This window comes from Dioscorea cayenensis, unplaced genomic scaffold (genome assembly GCF_009730915.1).
Source record: "Dioscorea cayenensis subsp. rotundata cultivar TDr96_F1 unplaced genomic scaffold, TDr96_F1_v2_PseudoChromosome.rev07_lg8_w22 25.fasta BLBR01000479.1, whole genome shotgun sequence".
Classification (NCBI taxonomy): Eukaryota; Viridiplantae; Streptophyta; class Magnoliopsida; order Dioscoreales; family Dioscoreaceae; genus Dioscorea; species Dioscorea cayenensis.
In genome coordinates this window covers 105,644-128,763 of record NW_024086870.1, presented here as the reverse complement: position 1 = coordinate 128,763, position 23,120 = coordinate 105,644, and the positions used below count along the sequence as shown (strand labels likewise).

Genomic DNA, 23,120 nt, shown 5'->3' with positions numbered 1-23,120 from the left:
AGAGAAAGAAAGAGGTACAATGTATTTATAGGAAAAGGAAAAAGAGATGCATGTATATATTTATATATTTATATATTTATTGAGAAAATGATATTATTGTCATTTTTCTTTTTTATACTTTTGAGTTTTGACATATATATTTTTCTTTCTCTTGTGTGCTGTCCACAACAGCTTATTTGACAGTTTTCATGTGTCAAATCTCTCATTATTGTTCTTTTTTTCTTTATTGTATTTTTCTTTTTTTTTTTTAATAAGTGCAATATAATGAATTTTTAAAAACAATATATATATATATATATAATAGTAGTATTTAAATATGTTTATTTTGATAATCTTGAAAGCTAGGGAAAAACTAATTATATTAATAATTTTTCATTTTTTAAACTTTTTTATTATTTTTCTAATTTGGTAACACAAATAAAGGAAGAAGAAGTTAACAACAACCAACAATTAGGATAATATATATAATATTTTATTCCCTCATCTTTAAAATAATAAGATCTTATTATTGAAAATAATTAATCTTCCTGTACGCAGCATTAACCGATTATTGAAATTATTCTGAGAGCTAAAAATAATAATTATTTATTTCTTATTTATTCCATCCCAACATTCAATTCAGCATCTATGTTCTTTATTTATTATTCATTATTAGTTATTTAATAAAAATATTATAATAGAGAAGTTAGTATTTTTATTTTTTTTTAATTCAAGACTACAGGATTTAAATTCTATTTGTAGTTGTTCACAGTTTAAATAAAAAATCATCCATATTCATTCTCTTTTGTGATGACAATTTTGGCTTAATATATATTATATATGTTTAACATCATTAAAAAGTTTTAATAACCAGGTCAATATATGACATTTTAGCTTTGGTTTTGCTTGACATAACATTCTAACTATTCATTCTTAATTAAAAACTCCTGTGATTTTTAATATTATATATATATGTCAAACGTTTTGCATTTTAAAAACAAAATAATCAAATCAAAGGTGCTTTCAATAAGTTTTACAAAAATAAATAATCTACTTTCCCTCCCTTTGCACACAAATGTTAGACTAAATATATATATATATATATATATATGTTTGACGATATGTATGTGTATTAGTGTATGTCATCACATAGTCCACAACAAACCGAATATATAATCTTGATGTTAATTAGATAACATCATTGAAAAAGAGAAATATTAGCGTTCTAAGGCTTGTACAAGTGAATATAGTAAGGATGTTTAGTTCCCACGCCATTGATTATTGACCAACTTGTGGTTATAAAAAAAAAGGAAAAAAATACACATAATTGGGTCACTAATAAAAATCTATACTTTACCCAAAAAAAAAAAAAATATTTAACAGGGCATTGACTAATCAATTTATAAAAAAAAAACCATTGACTAATCAAATAAATAATAACATTTTGCTGCCACAAAATCAATAATTTAATCAAGATGAAGTACAGATAATTTTCTCCATATTAAATCCTTTGATACTTTAAAAAACTATAGCATAAATGAAGGGAAGAAATAAAAGACGGATTCCAATTTTCTTTCTTTCTTTCTTTCCATGAAAATCAACAATGAGTTTGGCTTGTTATAAAGTGTATCCATTGTATGTCTCTTCAGCCTTTTACTTTAGAATCTATCACATTAAAGACAATAATTGGCCCATCATGTTTTTGAAAAAAAAAAAAAAAATCCTTTTGCTTAGAAATTATCACATCAAACACATTAATTGGTCCATCATGTTAAAAAAAAAAAAAATCCTTTTCCTTTAGAAATTATCACATTAAAGACATTAATTGGTCCATCATGTTTAAAACCAAGAAAAAAAAAAAACTCCTTTGACTCAAGAATTTATCGCATTAAAGACATTAATTGGTCCATCATGTTTTTTTTTAATAAAAACCAACAACAACAACAACAACAACAACAACGTATTGAAAGTTCAATTATTCAATTAACTGTTCTTCATTTACATGAAAACCATTGTCAATAGACCATGAAAAACAAAAGAACGAATCCAATGCAAGTTTTGTGGATGCCCTTTATGTACATTATCTGTTATATATATACACACACACCAAATGTCATCTACAGACGTTCAAATATACGCAGATTTGAAAAATATATGCAAATGTTCGAATGCCTGTATATTTAAAAATAATAATAAGAGAGAATAGCTAAAAGGAGCAAGAACGGGTGAGGTTAGATGTAAACTCCGTGGGAGAGGAGAGCCGTTAGATGTTAATCCAATGGCCCTCATGGAGATCCTAGAAAACTAGACCTCATATATATATATATATATATATATATAATGAGTGCCAACTCATTGTCTGAGCCAAGGGAGACAGTTGATGAGCGAAAAACATATTTTTGAAAATTTTCCATCAATGTAAATTTAAAAAGGGCGATAGTGGAACGTCCTGATAAAAATAACAAGACATGCGTGAGAAATCATTTCAGATTCCAAAGTCTTGTTATTTTTAAATAAATATCAATTTGAGACTCCACTTGGTACATTAACTTAAAACCATTTGACATCTAATCCATACACAATCCTTTTCTTAAAGAGACACAATCAAACTAGGGTTCTCAAGTCTCATAAAAATTGGTATAAATATTTAATTTTACAAGTGAATGGATTCTTTGACTCATTCTAAACTTAACTTACATCATGCTTGTTACGATACAAATAATAGAACTAATTTGTCAAACAATCCCTTTCGTGCAAGCTAATCTCATCTCTACAGTCAAATAATATGAATGGAGGCCAATACATAAATTATCAAGTCAAACCACAGATGATACTTAAAGACAAGGAATGGTCCAGAAAGTAATAAATTGTTTTAGAGTGGGTTCATCCATTGAATTGGAAGCTCATGTTATCATAAAATATCCTTAAACTTGATGTTTGTAGGAAAAACAAAAGGCATTGTAACTATACCTATAAGATTATTCTGATAAATAGCTAATATAGAAATAAAATAATGAATAACAAGTTCAAGTAAATGGGGTCCCTAAAGTTTATTTCACTTGATATATTATTCGGAGATCAAACAATTGATATATAGTCAACCGTTTCTCATTTGCCAGGACAAAGCAAGGAACAACATGTAATGTTGGTGTTGCTTTCATTGTGTAATAGTTGAATAAGAACTTTGACTTTCAAGATTTAAGAAACGACAACCAATAACTGAGAAAATAATTCACTGAACAACATCATAAAAAGACTGGAGAAGTCCAAAAACATGTATTCTCTAAGATCAGTGATTCTAGAGATTTTACTGTTTCTAAGGAAGACTAGTTAAAGAGGACAAATAAGAAATGTTACCTAGTATACTGATGAGGCTGGGGAGTGGTGGTTGCGTGAGAAGGAGCATAGTCGACACCACCATAGCTTGACGATAATCCACTATATGCTATATTGCCTCGAGCTCCAATGATGTCTTCAGGAACATGATATGGTTGTGAAACTGGGTTGGGACTCCATCTGTGAGATCCAGAACTTGGTCCATCAAAGCCTCCCTGTTCAGAATATTTGAAGGAATGGCGAGATCCTCCGACTTGAGGTGGAATGGGTGGACGCTGATTAAGTGAAGGGTATGATGTATTCAAGGTCCTGCTTGCTTTGGTTGGCCGAAAAGGAGCAGGAGGACCACCAGGTCTTGTTCTCTTCATATGAGACTTGTTTGGTGTTGACGTCTTCTTCTTGTCAGCCTTGGTTTTTTCTAGCTGAGCGACACGCTTCTTCAGACCATTGATAGTGAACTTTGATTCTAGCTTGTAAGTTTCAACGCACTTGATGACTGACTTGAGGGCATTCAACTCCATTGTGATTGACTCTTCCTATGAATAAGTAGGATTAGATGTTTCCTCTTAGTATGGACCGAGGTGATTGAACTTATGACCAAGGATAGGCAAGCAAAACCTTCTCACTAACTTACAACATTCCATAATAAATCAAAAGATTTTTGAAACAAAGACAGAAATTTGGAGAAGTATGGATGACCATCACAAGGACATTGTCCCATACCGAAGAGGATTTGATATACAATTATAAGAAGCATAATGCTACCAACTGCACTATATGTGGCATTAGTAATTTTGTGCTATTTCATGATGCAAAATAAGGAGCACAATCAATACGTTCACATTGGCATACCGTAGCAGCGGGGGAGCGATTCCCATTCTTCAATATGGATGCGGCATTCTTCCTTGAGCTTTGAACATAGGACTTCAAGAGAGGGACTGGAGAAAATTTGTCAGTGAAACCAGACTCATAAGCAAAGTAGATAGCCTCAAGCTCCTTCCCAGTCTTCCCCAACTCATCAATAATATCTGCAGGTGTGCAAGCATCTTAATCAAATGTTTGATGATGGTACAAAACAGTTATTCCATATAAAGAAAAGCTACAACAGCAAATGGATCAAACGAGTGTTTTAAAATGACATTAGGTTTCTTGAGGTACATCTTAATAGGAATAAGAGATAAACACACTGAATCCTTCAAGCAAATCTTTATTTACCTTAGGTGTATGTGTTAATTTTGATTTGTGTGATCCATACCTACAATATGCTTTCTCACTGCATTACCCTTACCAATAGTGATTCAACACTCAAAAAGGGTATAATTCTCTAAATGGTCTGGTTACTGATTCAAATTTTATAAGTCACAATGCAAGTCACATGAATATACTTCTCTCTATAGTTTATCACAACAAAAATTAGTTATAAAAGAAATCCAAAGGTCTGTCGGTTAAATTCAGGAAGCCCTAGTGCAAAATTAGCATGCACCCCCGACAAGCAAATCAAACAAGCATGTAACAACAATGTCTCGTAATCTTGTTTATACGGACTCCAATTCACTAACACATCTTTTAGAGAGCCCAAAACATTAAGACGAAAATAAAGAAGCCATGGGCCATCCAGCCTGAAAATTTTTCCAACCGAAAAGCCTGTGAAGAACCTTTTCGTATTAGAACTAATCAGATATCAGACTACTATCATGAACCAACAGGAGCCAAACAATTCACTGTAATTATGAAAATCTTTACTATGATGTTGTAACACCCCATTGTCCTTCCCCAGTAACAACTAAAAATCACTTCCAATGGCACTTCAAAAGAACACACTACGTACCCTTAAAACGACATATATAAAACATTGACTAAGAAGAATTCAACTAATTCCTAATCACTGCCATTTCATTGTTTTGCAACTGCTAACTGAGTTCAAACATCCAGATCCTAAGGCAACATCTTCAAACTGATTAACAACATAGTAAATTACAAGAACATCTCAAAACAAAGTATAAAGACAATCTTTTTACAAGGGAAAGTCACTAAATGGTATATATCCTTAATAAAGCGTCCAAGAGTGATATCTAACTTGCTTATCTAAAACAGGAGCAATTGACAGCAGTAAACAAGAACTTGTTATCAGAAGTAACAACAAAACTATGAAATCTTTGAGAAAATCAAGAACTAAGATACTGAAAAATGTAAAGAATAACAATGTCACCTGCCAATTTTTCCCCAAAACCTAAATAAGTAGCGAGTTTGGGCATTTCCTTCCTGGAAGCATGGTGAAGCACCAACTTCTTCAAAAACTCCTGCTCAAATTTGGACTGCAACCCAAAAACCACCACCAGCTGCAAGAGTATCTGCGCCTCCGGCCCTCCAATCATTCCTCCCTCCTCCTTCGCCTCCTCCTTCCACCTCTCCACGACCTTCGCCGCCCTCTCACGGATACTCCCAGATACCTTCAGCGCATTCCCGGCGTCAAAATCATACAAAACACGAATCAGCATTCCCAGCGCCCAGCACCGATCAGGGCCTCCCTTCTCTCTCATCTTCTTCTCCATGAAATCATTCACAGCGTCGAGTACCAACCGAGCCGGGTCGACGGATTCCGACACAGCATCAGAGATCTCCTTCCGGAGAAGAGCCAGGTCCTTGCGGCGAGACACCATGAAGCGCCAAATCCCAGAAGAGTCCATGCGACGGGAGTACCATCGGAGGATGCCTGGCACATCGTCAGGCTGCTTCGAATTGGGATTTTCAATGTCAGCAAGGGCGGAAAGCTGGAGTTCTCGTATACGGGCGGCGGCAGCGGCCTCGCGATCGGAGAGGGAGGATTCACGAAGGTCAAGGGATGCGAGGGATTCCTGGGTGCTGGCATCGAGAGTTTTAAGCTTGGAATCGATGGCGTGGGAGCGATCGGAGAGGGACTTTTTCAGCGCGGAGAAGTGAATGGAGAGGGATTTCCATAAGGAAGTGCAATTGGAGATTAGGGCTTGCTGGGATTCGAGCTCATTGAAGGATTTCTGGAGACTTTCGCCGGAGACTAGCTCCCCCGACATTGGTTTTTGGTTTTCGGTTTAGGCCAATGCGGCCAGTGCCACTATATCAAGATGATTATATACATAATTTTATAGCTTTAATTATAGGGAAAATTACTGTAATTTTCAAAACTTCCCAAAAACCCCCCTCCTACTTTTACACACCCCGGACAGCCCTTCCGTTAGTGTTTAACTTCCCTTTTACCCTCTACCGTTCACTTCAAATGGGTCAATGTTGTGAAATCCTATTTTTGCCCTCGAAAAATAGTGGGAAAAGAAAAGCGTCAAATCACATCATGCTCAACCTTTTCAGCGGTTTTTCGCTTTGGTTTCGATAGACAATGCCTAGAAGTTGCAGTACATCTTGTTCTTCTCCTCATTTCTCCTCATTTGATTTGTTCGACTTCAGTTTTGTCGGTTTCATAATACGGTGAGAATCTCTTCGTTGCTATCAGTTTGACCATTCCGCGGTGCTTTATTATAGGGCAAATCTCATTTGCAGTAGTCCGGGTGAAGTTTATCATACCCAAATATATAAATCGGTTTCTCCAACAGAAAATGAAGTTGATTTCCATCGGATTGGTCAAGTGCACTCCATCTTCAAATGAGTTGTAGTCGATTTTATCAGTCGAGACAAAGCATGTGCCATCGTTGTCTCCGCTTTGAAAACGAGTTCATTTCAGTTAGTAAAGTTCTTCTCGCTTTATGGTTATCTATTTGTATATTTTTAAATACTCGTTTAACTATTTGCTATTATCCTGCTTTAAATATATTACCAATATGTTTAATAATTGTCATCTCCGCTTTAACTTTATCTTTACATGTATAACTATTCATATTAACACGTAAATTCTCAAAGTCTCGCTAGAAACGGTGATCTTTTTCGCTTTGATCCGAATTATCGCAGTGGCACGCGACAGTGTAAGGTTATGAGATCCCGTGCATAAGAATTAATGATCGCATTAATTCTTACGCACGATAACATAAATATCCGAACACCTGCTCGTCATCAGCCAACGCTTTCGGTCCCATCGCATCGCTTAACTTTTTTTCTGGATACGAGCGTCACCGCTCATGGACTTCACACCATAAATAACAAGGAAGAACCCTTCCCATGGACAACCACTCCTCGTCGTCCTCATCCTCCTCCTCCTCCTCCTCCTCCTCTTCCTCCTCGTCATCTACTTCCCCGCAGTATGATATTCGCTGGAGTCGACTGAAAGTTCAAGATCAACTCTATCTCGAAAGGATGTCTTGTGATCCTCCTTATCTTGAGAATCAATCACCAGTAATCACGAACAAGTTAAACTATCTTTTTCCCCGCCCAAGTCGAAATACTCGCATAATCGCTCGAATGCAGAGGATTCTCCAGCGATGGATGACGGCAAGCAATTAGCGGCCATTTCGACTGGGTCGAAAAGAAAGTTTTCACTTATGCGTGATCATGAGGATTCTCTAGAGGAGGGAGATAAGGAAACATCCTTTAAGACGGAGTTGATATTTATCACTGAGACTTTTTGTTACCGCTTAAGAACCTTACGTCAGATAGACAACTATTACTTTCGTGTTTAACTATCGTGATCTTCGCTAAGTCGACCACGACACATTGATTAATAGACGCTTTTTCATGAATGTGTTTGTTTAACCTTTTTAATGTTCTACGCTGTCAGGGTTCAAGTTGATGCGTATGTTATGCAACCGCCGTGAGCATTCGAATGTATGCACACTTGTTTCGCTTCTACGAGGGTCGAGTCGTGAGTGTCCCAAGGTCCGAGAAGACGTTGTAAATGTCTGTAAATGTTTTATTTTAAACGAAACAAGTTTATTTGAATGTGAACTTATGATATTTAATCGATTCTCCATAGTAAAGCGCTTTAAAATATTTTAAACAAACAAACCTATTTGAGTGTCTCCTTGAGATAACTTGTGAAATTTAAACATAGACATAGTAAAAACAATTTGGGAAACAAAGAACGACATTGTAAACAATACAAAAAGTTAAACAATAATCAATTTACTCTTTAAACAATGACAACGGTGTTTAAGAAAATACATAAAAATGTTTAAACAGTGACCCAGGAGGTACCCATCTTCAACGCGATGTCAGTGAAAGCATTCAATTTAAACAATAACATATATTTTAAACAGTTAAATCACTATATTTAAACGGTTTTACGTATTATTTACATGATATAGACTTTTATTTAAACAGTAACCGTTATTTTTAAACACTATATGTATTTGTTTAAACATAAAAAAAGCTTTCGACGCTTTAAACAGATACTCATGTCGAGCGATGACAATATGTCTTCATCGCGACAGATGATATATATTTCCCTTTTTGCCCTTGGGATGGAGGAAAAAAATACCGCCCAATCACATCACGCTCTAGTCTAACCTCTATGCATACAATCGCATGCACTTTTTGTTCGCCCTTATCCGATCGTTGTTTGTTGTTTACATCTTCTTCTTCTTCTTCTTCTTCGCCTTATTTTTTTGTTCTTCATTTCATTTGGTTTTGATCGATTTGGTTTTTCGACCGATATATTATGGAGAGTTTTTGTGGTATTGCTAGATTCAATCGGGGAGGGAAAGAGTGCTAATGTTCACGGCTCGGACTTCTTGGGAGTTGGTGTTAGATGAGATATGTGAGCGATGGGGTCTCAAGTTTCTCTTATCGTGGTTAAGTTTATCACACCGGATGGATATAAAACGGTTTGTCCAATAGAAAACGATGTCGACTTCCAGTGGATGTGTCACGTGTACTCCATCTTCAAATGTGCTGTAGTTGATCTTGTTGTCGAGACGTAAGATGTGCCATCGCTGAATCCTAATGAAAACGAGTTTTTACTCGTCAGAAGTTCCTTCTCTTTTATTTGATCCAGTTAGTATGGGTTCATTAATGTTTAAATATGTCTCATCATCGTTAACATCTTGTACTAGTCGCTTTACATTATCTGATGAATCGCTTAAGTATTTAATTTAACGCTTTAAATATTATCATTATCACTTAAACATTATATTCTCCGCTTAACATATTGATCTTTTCATTTGATCGAAGTGTCATGGGGAATTCGGGATTCGCGAGTGCTCCCTGCTCATCCCCATGGTGCCCCTGACGTGCTGGGATGTCTTCCTTCCTCGCCGGATCATTTTGAAGTGCTGTCGTTGGATATTGGACAACGTTTTGACGGTGTCGAACATTTTAGGGATGTACTTCGAAATCATGTAATCAAACGGAATTTTGACTTCAAATTCATAAAGAACGAAAAACATCGAGGTGATCGTGGAATGCGCTGCCGATGGTTGTCGTTGCCGTCTTCATGCATCAAAAGAGTATAACAAACATACTTTTAGAATCAAGACAATCAACCCGTCACACACTTGCGTTGGTGGCATAGGTTCGCGTCACATCCAAAGCGCGCAAAAAATGGGTTAGCGTACGAGTGATTCGAAGCTCAAAGACCGACTCTTATGCAAGGCCATCGACATTCGGAAGGACATGTTGCGGGAACATGGTGTCCACATACCATACAAGCGAGCTTGGTTGGGAAAAGAGCATGCCGGGTGGTCCTCGACAGCGAGTGACATCTCCGACTACTGATGCTTGCTTTGGTATGTGGATAAGGTGGTCGAGACAAATCCCTGGCAGTGCTAGCGATCGTGGAAAGAGACGGTGATAGTTTTAAACGTGCATTCTTTTCTTTCGTAGCGTGTATTGTGGGATTCAAAAAGGGCTTGCGTGGGGCACTGCTTTTCTCGATGGTACCCACCTCCTTGGAAAATATCGGGGTATACTACTGGGTGCCCCAGGGAAAGATGGAAACAATGGTTTTTTCCACGTCGCCTTCGGTATAGTCGACAACGAGACCGATGGCAATTGGACTTGGTTCATATCTAAGTTAGGCAATGCTTTATACGAGGAAGGAGATTATCATGAGATAATTACCTTCGTGTCGGACAGGTCCAAGGGCCTTGTGAACACAATTGCGAGAGTCTTCCCTTCTTCGCCACATGCATACTGTCTTCGACATTTGGAGGCCAATTTTATGAAAGCCAATGTCAGACTTGAGAAGGCATTGAGGGAGGAGTGCTGGTCTATATGCTTCCGCATTGCGTGGGCATCTACGGCTAAAGATTTCGATGATACCGTGAATGAACTGCATGCCACATCACCCGAAGCTCATCACTGGTTGATTAATAAATCCGAAGCTCATCACACGTTGGGGTGAGATGTATTCAAATGTCGCGGAGTCGTTCAATGCTTGGATCAAGGAAGCTCGTCATTTACCGGTGACGAAAATGGTCGACTCCATAAGGTCTGCGAATGTTGATTTACACTTAACATTTAGTGTTACCCTTTAAATATTCTCAATCTTTGTTTAATTCGACTTGTCTGACTTTAAATATTAATCCTTTCGTTTAAATATTTACAATAATGTTTAAACATGTTTACGAATTATTTAACCATCACTATCTTTGTTTAACCTTATTTGCCAGGTTCAAGTTGATGCGCATGTTATGTAACCGGCGTGAGCAAGCGAACATATAGGAGACCTACTTATGCCCAGACATACATTCGAAGGTAGAGATCATTATTGAGGATAGCCGAAATCTTCGTGTTGGTCGTTGTGACAAAGTGATCGACCAGTGCAGCAACTCTGTAGATCTTGCCATCAGAACTTCTTCATATCGAAGGTGGCAAGTTTATGGTATCCCTTGCAAACACGCTTGCGCTGCAATAATGCAGACAGACACCAACGTTCATCGATTTATTAGCGGCTACTTCACCGTCGACAATTACAAATTGACATATAAGGAAAGCTATATTCCCCCATACCCGCGATGACGATACGCCTTGAGGGCGGAAAATCCCGAGCTTCGTTTGCGACCGCTTTGTGACGAAAGGCGGCGGCCGTCCCTAGAGCGAAAAGAGGATCGAGTCGCAAGCGTTTGATGTCCGCGAGTTACATTACAACTCGCCGCCATGGATCCGGTCACAATCGTGAGATCTTGCAATGAAACTGTCACCGACTAGGCATTGTAAATAAGCCGACTTCTAAAGAGAAACATTGTGTATTGATGGGCAACTTTCTAATGAAAGCATTTATTTAAACAGAGACAGTGTTATTTTAAACGGATACACTGTAATTTAAAATATTTCAAATTGATGTTTAAACGATATATGGTATATTTAAACAATGAAACTGAAATGTACACAATTAGAACATAAATTAAACAATGAAATAAAACTGAATGGAATTTAACCTGCTTTACAATTGAAAACAAACAAAATTTACATTGAGATATACAAGTCATGTTCTTCGGAAACAAAAAAACAATGAATTGAATTTGTCGAGTTTACATTCGAAAAACAAAATTGACATTGAGATATACAAGACATGTTCTTCAAAAACAAAAATTTAACACTGCTGTGATGATCCCCCTTTCTCATGGACGCCGGTTGCCCTCCCCTCCTTAAGTATGCGGGTAACATACCTTAATATGAGGTAAGGAACGTCTGCTCGTGTAGCCGTAACTTCTCACCCTAAAGTAATTGCTCGATAAACCGCATGGCGTGAGCGGCATGCAATCGACGCTTCCTTGTTTTTGGCTCGGGGTTTCCATGTCGTGCAGCAGTGGGTACTGTCAGTCGCCGACTCACCGAACTCCATATCGACACGATTGTCGAATAGATTCACTGTCGAGATATGCAAGTTGAGATTAGAATACTGATTAAATACCAAACACTATTAATCGGACATAATTAAAGAACTTACCATGTCCAACGCGTCTTTATCATACCCCGGACACAAAGAATAATGCATGTATTCTTGTTTATCATTGTCAAGGACGACGACATGGAAGTGGTCATTCATGATTATCGGGAGGATAACAATTTGAACTTCATCGCGAGTTGCGTACAGCATCCCGACCATAGCCATAATTGTTTCATGCGCGTCGTCCCTGTTTGACATAAAGCAGTATAGCGGTCAGGTGATGGAGGCGCTTCTTGTAAAGATATGGCTCTTTGCTCAGCGACTTTTTGTATTATGCATACTGAAAAGCGTCCATCACATCATCCGTGACCATCTCCTTCCTCTCAAGCAGTGTGTATAATTTGTCCCGGGTAGTAGTCGATACGTCATTCTTCCACACGACAAAGTCTTCGAGGTTAAACGATATGAGATATAATAAGACCATATTATAAATATTTAAATGATATTATCAATTGTTAAATGATATTATATATAATTAAGCGTTAAGTAGACAAATTAAATGATAACATAAAGACATTAAACACTATTAGAAAATCGTTAAACACTATAATAAAAAAACTTTAAACACTATCATAAAAAACTTTAGACTTACCCATCCATAGAGCGAGTTGAGGAAAATCTCATCAACTCCCGCTCAGTATTTGTTAAAACGAGGCAGTCACCCATTTTTCTTCTTCGAATAAAAGCTTTTCGAGCCGTTTGGTCCCATTGTTGATTGGCCTTGATCATCTCTCTCGTTGCTCTGTCGGGGTCTTCATGGGGCACTGCCGTTGAGCCTTCACGTGTTCGGCACCGGCGAGCATCTTCCTTCGATGCGGGGACGACGGCGACAACATCAACTGCAGACACATCCTTACATGGTTGTTCTTGTTATGGGATTGTGTCCGCTCCGATCTGAGGGACGACTGACGGCAACGATCAACCGCATGACACATCTTTACATGGTTCTTGTTGTGGGTGGGATTGTGTCCTGCTCGATGCGTTCATTTGTCGATCACGGCCACGGCCGCGACAGTGATTCAACGATCTTCTCAACCGTGGCCCAGCGATAACGAAAGCATTATTGGGAGACACACGCCTTAGCTTGTTCTTGATCTTGAGGGAATTGTGTCCATCTTTGATACTGCATCTCGTAGATCGGGTTCCACCGGGTCGGGATTTCATTAAGAAGAGAGTTAACGACCTTTCTCAACCCATGGCAAGCGGCCACATCATCTACAATGTCCTCCACCGTCATGGCCATGTCATAAACGGCGACGAGACTCGATGCGACATCGATCGCCACGATGGTGTTGATATTGTTTCATCGTCGGTACGGCGGTGGAGACGGAGGCGGATTGTTCTCCTCTTTTTCGCAAGTCTCTTCGAATGTGGCCGTCTTGGAAACGACCCTCCCTATGATGTCGCAAATGCGTTGTCAGTCGACACCTCGTTCGTCCCGGGTGCTCGATTCGTTGGAGGGATGGCGCGATCGATTGTGAACGTCCTTCCAGCTGCCTCAACACGATCGACGTCAGGAAACTCGATCGTCAATATCGCACGCCTGCGTAAGAGTTGCAGTAACATCTTCGCCTAATATCGCCGGGTGGGCACGCCACGGTCGGAGGGTCGCCATGGTCGTGGGGACGCCATGATCGGGGACCGCGTTGTTGTCGTGGTAGGGGGGGTTGTTGCAATCTGCCGGGGTAGGGGAGGGCTTCTTCGGCGTCGAGGAATGCGTCGCGGCGATGGTGGTCGGAAGTAGGAGAGCAGGCCGAGCGGCAGCAGCGATGAGAGCTACCCTCTCATCCCCTGCCGAGCAAGTGGTTCGGGAGCGATAGCATCCATCCGGTCGGTTGGCCCCGATAAATATTTTTTCTTCGACGATTCACGGGAACCATTTCGAAAAACTAACATATGTAAACCAAACAATTTCAAAGAAAATCATTCATTTTAAACTATAAAAACTATATTTAAACGAGTGTTTATATATTTAAACGTTATAGAATATATTTAAAGCGGAGAACAAAATATTTAAACCGAGTATAAATAAGTTTTAAAGCGGTAAATACTGAAAGTTAAACCCTAAATAATATGTTTAAACATTAAAGGCTTACGTTAAACATCGTCCATGATTTATTACCTCTTTTTCCATCGAGCGATGACAAGTCGGTTTCTCACCGTCGCTTGCTTCAGGTGAAATACTTTTCACCGTAGCACGACATCCTTGGGATCTTGCGAACGGACTTTCTTCCCCGCTCCGGTCGACTCGTAAAACCGGACGTTAAGCGCGACCGAGCAACCCTTAATCGTACCATGTTGGTGTTCTTCCGTGCATCTATCTTGCACTCGAGCTACCGCTTGTGGAATATCCTCCATAAGCCACTTCGTAGCCGCTCGCGCCTACATGCGTGATCGCCCCATGGTACGGTAGATCATCGATATAATCAACGATCCAGCTCGGAACCGAAAGCATGATGTATTTTGGGAAGAGGGATCGTACCCATGAGGTGCACCATCGAGTTTGACAAAATTATCTTCTTCTCCCTCCCGTCGAACAAGTTGTACTGCAGAATGCTCTTGATGGAGTCTCCTGTCTATCGTAGGGTTTTTGATAGATACCTCCCTTCGAATGTCGACTGGGTTTTCTTCTTACGAAGATGATAGCGCTCGCCATCACAACGCATACCAAGAACGAGGGCCACATCTCGAGGTCTCGAAACTCATGAGGCTTTCCCCGATCCCGAATTTATTGATGCGACCATCGCACTTTGCAAAAGAGAATCAAGAAGGGTCCTCTTTTGGTATATAACTTTCGACTCGATGAATCCGTATGACGGTGTCCTTCGAATAATCTCCCTAATAGAGGGTCAGTGTTATCTTTCAATTCGACTAAGGTCTCCATAACTAGGTGTCAAATAGAATCACCCATTAACTAGGGTTGATCGCCATAATCACAAACTGCGACAATAACAACACATTCAACATGCAGTATTGACAAAAGTTTAAGCGGAAATATAAGGTTTTAAGCAGTAAACTCTCGGTTATTAAAGCGAGTGATATAAAATGTTAAGCAGAGACCCATTTTTTTAAAGTAGAGACGAGAATACTTAAAGCAGAGACAACAAATTTTAAGCTGTAACATCTCATTTCTTAAAAAGTCAACCTCGTTTGTAAAAGCGCAACCATATCAAACGAAAGGGAAATGTACATTATAAATATTACACAAATCATAACAATCGAAAAAAACTATTTCGATAGTGTATACATACTGAAAAATGCAAAACAAAACAAAACCCCACCGAGAAATCTCCCTCATGGACTAACAAAAACCCCAGTAGAAATCCCCTGCAGACTTCGATATCTTCCAACAAAAAGCAGGAGCACAAAACAAAAACCGAAAAAAATCTTTCTTTTGTAGCAGGCAGTTAACATAAAACCATACTCGATACCTTAGATTGCAAATCGATGAAATGCCAACTAGTTCATGGGGGACTTCTCCTTCGAGATACTCGAGTGGAAAGGGAAAAAGCTCAGATTACTGAGGCTCAGCAGTAGAGACAACTTCGGAGACAACTCGAAATGGAAAAGTCGAAGACGCGAGTTGAGAAAAAGCAAGTAAAGCGGCTCAATAAATTGCCTCTTGGGGTTACCTCTGCAAAATCCACCCCACTTCCTCTCAAACCGCCGAGATGGTGCTGACCCACGCGACTCCCCATGCAAGGGCATTTTCGTCCATAAAATTTGAAACTCACTCCGTTCACATCCGTTACAGGCTTTGGGGGTTTGAAAAACATAGAGTTTAAAAGGAGGGGGTTTTTAGGGATTGCAAAACTAACGGGGTGTTTTTGACAATTTTACAAACTTAGAGGGTTTTTTTGGCAATTTCCACTTAATTATATATATATATATATATATATATATATATATATATATATATATATTAATATATATAAAGTGGCCACGTTTATACACTATTTCGTTTAGGAACGGGACATTTAGGGAAGGAAAGTGGTCTGATTTTCCCCACTTAATTTTTTGCTAAAGTGCCAGAAGTGATACTTTTCTCATTTTAGATCGAAGTGGATTTTGAATTAAATCCATTATAGTATTTTTTTTATTTTTTTTCTAGAAGTGGAGGGAAGTAAGCTAATTTATAAAAACTCATTTCGTTTCACTTCCAAAGTCATTTACCCAATACCTAAATCCTTCAGTTCTATTCTCACTTTCTGACAAATGAACACTATAAATACTGAAAGTGATATCACTTCTTCCCATTTTAGAGAAGTGACACTTCCCTCGCTTCCCCACTTCAGATCATTTCCCTTGAAATGAATACTCTTAATAAGTGAAATGATTTGAGTTTCCCTACTTCTAATGTTATGTGGGAGAAATATAACTTCTTTTACTTCAAATTGAAGTGGAGGAAAGTAACTCATTCTATAAAAACCAACTCCCCTATACTTTCTCTTATTTTCCAATTCTATTTATGTACTCATAAAAATTAACCCAATAGTCGAACTTTTTAGTTTCATTTTCACTTTCTTACAAATAAACATCAGTGATATCATTTTTTTCCACTTTAACGGAGTAACATTTCCCCCGCTTTACTTCATTTTCCCCATAATAAACGCCACATCAGGAATTATTTCAGAGGTACTGGGCGGTAGTGGAAAAATGGGAGAAGTGCCGCTTTCTTGTAGTTGAGGAAAGTGATATCACTTCCAGTAGTTATTGTTTTCATTTGTCAGGAAGTGAATAGAACCGGAGAATTTAAATGTTAATCGAAATTTTATATAAATTCAAAAAAGACTTTAGAAGTGAAAAGAAGTGAGATTTTATAGATTGGTTTACTTCTCCCACTATAAAATACTAAAAATGAGTTTAATTCAAACTCTACTACCGCCGAAATGAACACCTCCACTCACTCTTTCTTTTGCTTTCGCTCACTCTTTTGGTCACCCACTGTCTTCACGTCTTTTCCATACATATGTTCGAAAATCAGACTTGAGAGAAAAAAAGTGTTTTTTTAAATTAATAATATTAATTATTTAATATAATAATTAGATAGCATAAGTTAAACCACAACCGAACACACATTTAAATATAGAGTTTTGGTTGAGCATTTGGTTCTGGTTTGGTTAGTAGCACATGCAACTAAAGAATTAATCAAATTAAAATTTGGTCATGCTCCTTTCAAAAACCACACGACCATAACAGTAACTGGATGACGCAGGGGAAAAAATTCAGTAACTCTCTGTAACTCCATCATGACTGCCTGAGCATGCATAAAAAACAGCAGTTCAAATGTTATTTACAGAAGAGTACTTGCCTTGCTGCTCTACAACGCTACTAAAACAGTAAGAACTTTGGCCAAACTCACATACTACCGCGTGGCATTGGAGTAAAGAAATTCGGTGCACTGGTATGCCTTCCTCTAAGAGCGCAAGGGGTCTCCATAAGTTATCTTGATTTCACCCCTTTCGCTCATCATCATCAACACCCTTCACAGGGTGGGGTTGCTGCTCTTGTTACAATGTCACCGCCTTTGGTAAGGTACTCAGGTTGGATTTCTAAAGAATGGGTGGTTGAGGGCATCACGGGCCGTCAGTCGTTCTGATGGTTCATATTTCAGAAGCCCGGATAGTAGATCAGCTAATGAAGCCCTTGAATGATCCGCGTGCCGGTAAACTAAATCCTGCAATGGAAAATGTGAATTGACCAAATCAGACGTCACCAAGATAGTGTGAGGTTACACAGGCATACATAACCATCTCAAAGAATTGAATAAGCCAAGGTGTTATCTAACTCAGTGTGAGAAACTAAGGTAGCGTTTGGTTGGATGTAATTCTAAATGCAGTGGATTTCTAGTTACAATGTAACTGGAAATACTTGGCTTTCAAAATACAGTGCAGTCAAATCTTGTGTTTGGTTGGATGTAACTGGAATTACTGTATTATAAGATTTTATGTTTGTTTGGAATGATTTATAAATCTGGAATTGGAAAACATGTGTATAAGTGTATGGATATGTCTGCGTATATGCATATATATATATATATTTATATATATACATATATATGTGTATTTATATATGTAAACATACTATATATAGGTATATCTAGGGAATGTATATACATACATGTATGTATATATAAATATATGTATGTATATGTATGTGCATACATATATGTGTATATATGTATATGTGTATGTGTATATGTATAGATTTATGTATGTATGTATATGTATGTATGTATATGTATATGTGTACATATACGTATATGTGTATATATGTGTATGTGTATATGTATATGTGTATGTGTATGTGTATATATATGCATATGTATGTGTATATGTATATGTGTATATATATACATATAGATTTCTGTATATGTATATATATATATATATACATATGCATATATACTGGTTTTGAACTCCCGGGATTTGGTTTTACGGTCATTTTGACCGTAAACCAAAATCCCTCAATGATGGGATTTCAAAACCACATGAAAAATGAAATACATCAAAACAAACACCGGATTTTAAAAAGACAAGGGATTTGGAGTTACATGTAACTCCAAATCCCTTTAAACAAACACTACCTAAGTGAATTTCATATCGTTATCAGTCATCTATTAACTATGGCAGTGATTGGTGCAAGATACTGTAATTCTAGCACTAAATCATGTGATCCTATTTCAAGAGACTCGCTATGGACAATCCAACTAAAAGAATTGATTTTGAATTCGCAAATGCATACATGAAGTCAAATATGATCATAGCGCAACCAAAATGAATGTAAATATTAAGCTAAAATGTAACTCGTATGTTTAAATTGAAGACATTGGGCATGCCTTGAGACGGTCTAGCTTTCTTACAGCCCTGATACTTTCTCTTGAAACTGCACCTTCTGGCCAATTCAACCTTGCACCTCTTCTAAAGTACTTTGATGCTGAGGAACTACAAACACAAAAAATCAATATGCAGACAGAAGCATTAAAGCCAGGTATGTCATATACCAAGATAAATAAAAGAATTGAGCATTTCTTATGGAGAAACATTAAGATTAAGGAATCAATGACCAGATGTGATATTGCAGAACAAAGTCTACTCACTCCTAAGAAGACCAGTAAAACTACTACAGATATAAAGCTAGATTTTTAAGCCTACAACAAGGAAATATTACTTGGCTTTACGAATCATATGCTCAGGTATTGGCCCCAGAACCCTCTCCATCATCGCCAAATGCTCCAGATTTTCATGTGTCTGGAACAGTGCTTCCCCCTGTAACAAATTTGGGTTTAATAAACAATTGAGTTCTCTAATTTACCCAGCTTACATTTACAATTCAAACTCACTGAACAGAGCTCAACAATTATGCAGCCAGTGCTCCAGAGATCACAAGGATAACTCCATCCTAAGCCTGAAATTAGCAAATTCAGATATTGATGACACAATACACCACACATGCAGATAGCAGTATTCATGACTAGAATACATATACTACACATGCCTTGATGTCAAAAGCTAAATATCTAATTCAAGCCAACATACGCCTGGAGTAAAACTAACACAATAACACCTATTTTACAAAAAAAAAAAAAGAAAAAAGAAAAAGAAAAAACTACTAACAAAGAAGAGTGCCTGAATGAAAAGAAAACAAAAACATCAAAAAGGCAAGAGTAGAGAGAACACGAGCTTTTTAGACTAATGACATCATACAAATCAAACAAAAGCTTCACAGCTTCAGTGAATGATAACATATGCATCACTAAATAGTCTTAATCAGTTTATAGCACCTAATATAATCAATACTATGACAAGATGCTAAAGTCATAACATGATCAAACAAGACGAAAATCAATAACACAAAGCACTAAGTGTCATTGTTAGAAAAGTTTGAAATAGTCCAACTTGGTCTAGTCTATAACCCTAATGTCTTGAATATTAAAGTTCAGCTATCATATAGCATAGATCTCAAGACAGAGGGTACTCCTTATGAACCCAGCTCACAGCGGATTAAACTTACCCATGACCCTGCATCTCAGACAAGAGAGTGAGAAATGAACATTCTTTCTTTTCTAAAAAACTAATTTACCTAAAATAATCTCAGGTGCCCTGTAATGCCTTGTTGAAACAATTGAGCTATGTTCTTGATTATCAAAGACAGTACTACCAAAATCAATCAGCTTTATGGCACTTGACTTTGGCAAGCACCTGAAGTGCATCTCATCCAGTATGTTTTTCTGTACCATCCCAAGCATTTCAAACTGCTAAGTCTGCGTAGTGTGAAAAATTGCATGATTTCAACAAAAATGCAGGAGACAAATACCTTATTATTTGGAACCTTAACATACTCAGAGGACACAAGGAGTATGTTCTCTGGCTTCAGGTCAGTGTGAATAAGGCGTAAATCATGCATATCTACGTTAAAATACAACAAACAGATATTAAAAAAACCGGTAAAATTGGCCCCTTCACATGATAACCAGAAAAGAAAATCTGCAAGATTGGTTAGGAAAAGACAAAATAGAGAAGGCCAACAGAAACTGAGAATGATTGACACACATGCTACAGATTCCAATAGCTGACGTCCAAACTCCCGGACAAGTTCCACAGGAAAAGGGCAGTATTTATTTCTCTTTAGAAAATCATACAAACTTGGTCCAAGCTTCTCACAAACCTGATAACACCATTAAAAGTTCATCCAAAAAAATGTTTTAGATCATCATAAACAAACCCTTCTGGAGATCATTAACAGATCTGGGGAAATCCAATCCCTGAAACCCTGCACACCTACATTTTAATTGACTCATCTAGCTCTACATAGCTCCAGCTGATAAACATGGGAAAAATACAGATCACACAATATAATATCAGCAAGAGAATGATGCACTTTGTCAATGGAATCATAGACTCTGGCTTTGTGTCAAATAAAATGGGTATAGGTAATGCTCACCAAAACACAATGATCAACCAAGCCTAAGAAACAAAGCACAAATTTTATGGAAAGTAAATGGAATTTCCAAATACAAATAAAATGCACAAAACCAACATATTTTCCTTTCATCAAAAGCAACGGTTAACGTTGATGTTATCAAAACGAGGAAAGAACACAGACAAGCAACCTGATAGCAACAACTTGATCCAAGAAAGTCAAGCATGTAAAGGAAACAACACTCTTAAAACCTTCTTAATTAAAGTAGGCTGCATACTCTACACAATGCAACACACATTTAAACATGAGAAGGAAAAAAGCCATCTATTATGTACTTACAATGCAAATGTGATTCCGGTAGTCAAACCACCTCCGGATTTGGACACATCTGCATAAGTAGACAAACAGAAGAGTGTACCATGATGACGGCATCAGTGTGATATTATCATTATGACAAGTAATATTGTATAACATATACAGACCGTGATCCATTTGCATCATTTTTAGCAAGATATTCAAGGACATCAATTTCAATCATTGCCGCCGCTCGATATTTGCGTATGCTCCTCACGACCTTGATAGCCACATACTCACGAGCTTCACGATCCCAGCATTCCAAAACACGACCAAAAGTGCCTACAATACTAAGCAATTGCCAACAAATGGAAACAACAAACTAGAAAATACTTTCCAATACCAGCTGAGAACACACCTTCACCAATCTTGCTAAGTATTTTATCTGCATGATTGAAGAATGAAACACAATTAAAAACCGACAAGCCTACCCAATGAAATTGAGCACAACATCTCAAAAGGATTGAGTTTTTAAACGGCAGAAAATAAGCAAAATCAATGTCGAAAATGGACATAACAAAGGATTCTACATAAATAGCAATGTTATTCGTGTCAAATACATTTATCAAATTAACTTCCCAAATGAATAATAACCAATACTTTTTGCTCAGGATGCACAACGTACATCGTAGGGTGATTTAAATCACAACATTTATTTGGGAAGCCAATTTAGTAAACCTAGCTGGTATAAGGAGCATTACTCTTCAACACAGACTATTTCGCAACATGGATCTAATATAAAAGAACGAATAGAAATATTTTTATTTCTCTGGAACTTAAGAAACGCCACATTGCTCCATAAACCCTACATTACTATGGATGTTGTAAAATTGTTAGTCATGAAACTCATGTGAATGAGATTTCCCAAGTCTAGCTTATTGATAGCATCCAAGGCGAGCAAAACATGGAAACAAAAAAATTCTCATTTTCATTCAATTCAAAAATATCAAAGTGTATAAAAGAAGGGATCTTACATCGTGGCGTGAGATTCTCTCCAAGATCGAACACATAATGGCCATCACGATCATCATCCCTCAACGGCGGCGACGCACCACGACCGGTAGTAGCCGCATCATCCCGGAAAGCCTACAAACACCAAAGCGACAGCCAAGTTGCAGACGTTTCAGCATCCACCACAATCAAAACCTAAACCCTAGCAACCCCTCCCCACTCCCCGCTCATCTCCAACAAAACCATCGCCTAAACTCCACAAGCTATCGCGAAGCAAGAGATGACCTCTCGTTCTTCAGGAGCAACGTCCCACGCTAGCCGTGCTCGCTTCCTCGTCCGTGGATACTCCATTCGATGCGGACAAACTTTCAGAAGATTTGCTTCAACCTTGATCTCCAACGAGACTCGCCTCCGAAACCCTAGAAATTCAAGTAAGCGGTGAAGTGGAGAAACAAGATGGCAGTTAAGAATTGGGGCGGGGGTGTATATATAGACTAAAACACCCTCGAAAAACTTAATATTATTTTTTATAGATCTGAGGGGTGTTCTGCAAAGGTAACATAAGTTTTGGTTAATTTGTGAAAACACCATTGGAAAGATGTAATATTATTTTTCAAATATATAGCGTGTTTTTTTTTTGCATAGAAGACGGGGTAAATTGTTAAAACACCCTCAGAAACATTTTATTTACAAAAATAACATGAAGTTTGGAGCAATTTACACGAATAGCCTCTTAAAATGGGTTAACGGGTCCAGGGGAGAAGGATCC

The 23,120-nt window shown here is 37.7% G+C and overlaps 2 protein-coding genes across 4 annotated transcripts; both read right to left on the bottom strand.

The window, feature by feature from the left end:
* Window positions 1-3,110: 3,110 nt before the first annotated feature.
* Window positions 3,111-6,389, bottom strand: LOC120254526 (FRIGIDA-like protein 4a). The gene is made up of 3 exons (XM_039262626.1): window positions 5,525-6,389; window positions 4,168-4,343; window positions 3,111-3,851 (listed from the first exon to the last, which is right to left on the bottom strand). Exons 1-3 carry the CDS (start codon window positions 6,363-6,365, stop codon window positions 3,333-3,335), a joined length of 1,536 nt encoding a protein of 511 aa, XP_039118560.1. The 5' UTR covers window positions 6,366-6,389; the 3' UTR covers window positions 3,111-3,332.
* A 10,942-nt stretch (window positions 6,390-17,331) lies between these two features.
* LOC120254516 (serine/threonine-protein kinase AFC3) lies at window positions 17,332-22,814 on the bottom strand. 3 transcript variants are annotated; one of them, XM_039262608.1, is made up of 12 exons: window positions 22,637-22,814; window positions 22,375-22,486; window positions 21,759-21,785; window positions 21,529-21,682; window positions 21,386-21,434; window positions 20,677-20,791; window positions 20,441-20,532; window positions 20,207-20,354; window positions 19,467-19,531; window positions 19,295-19,392; window positions 18,963-19,068; window positions 17,332-17,801 (listed from the first exon to the last, which is right to left on the bottom strand). In XM_039262608.1, the coding sequence occupies exons 1-12, from the start codon at window positions 22,700-22,702 to the stop codon at window positions 17,664-17,666; spliced, it is 1,170 nt and encodes a 389-aa protein (XP_039118542.1). In that variant the 5' UTR covers window positions 22,703-22,814; the 3' UTR covers window positions 17,332-17,663. The 3 variants fall into 3 exon arrangements, with proteins under 3 accessions (XP_039118542.1, XP_039118541.1, XP_039118543.1); XM_039262607.1 differs by having other exon boundaries at window positions 20,441-20,791; XM_039262609.1 differs by lacking the exons at window positions 20,677-20,791; window positions 21,759-21,785; window positions 22,375-22,486; window positions 22,637-22,814 and having other exon boundaries at window positions 21,529-21,613.
* Between the last annotated feature and the right edge of the window lie 306 nt (window positions 22,815-23,120).

Bases quoted from the DNA above. Each gene is read 5' to 3' on its own strand.
- LOC120254526 (XM_039262626.1), bottom strand. From the start codon at position 6,365: ATGTCGGGGGAGCTAGTCTCCGGCGAAAGTCTCCAGAAATCCTTCAAT. The intron at 4,344-5,524 runs GTGACATTGTTA...GCACACCTGCAG, and splicing joins TTTTGGGGAAAAATTGGCAG to ATATTATTGATGAGTTGGGG. The intron at 3,852-4,167 runs GTATGCCAATGT...ACTTATTCATAG, and splicing joins ATCGCTCCCCCGCTGCTACG to GAAGAGTCAATCACAATGGA.
- LOC120254516 (XM_039262607.1), bottom strand. From the start codon at position 22,702: ATGGAGTATCCACGGACGAGGAAGCGAGCACGGCTAGCGTGGGACGTT. The intron at 21,435-21,528 runs GTCTGTATATGT...CTACTTATGCAG, and splicing joins AATGATGCAAATGGATCACG to ATGTGTCCAAATCCGGAGGT. The intron at 20,792-21,385 runs GTAAGTACATAA...TGGTGTTATCAG, and splicing joins ACCGGAATCACATTTGCATT to GTTTGTGAGAAGCTTGGACC.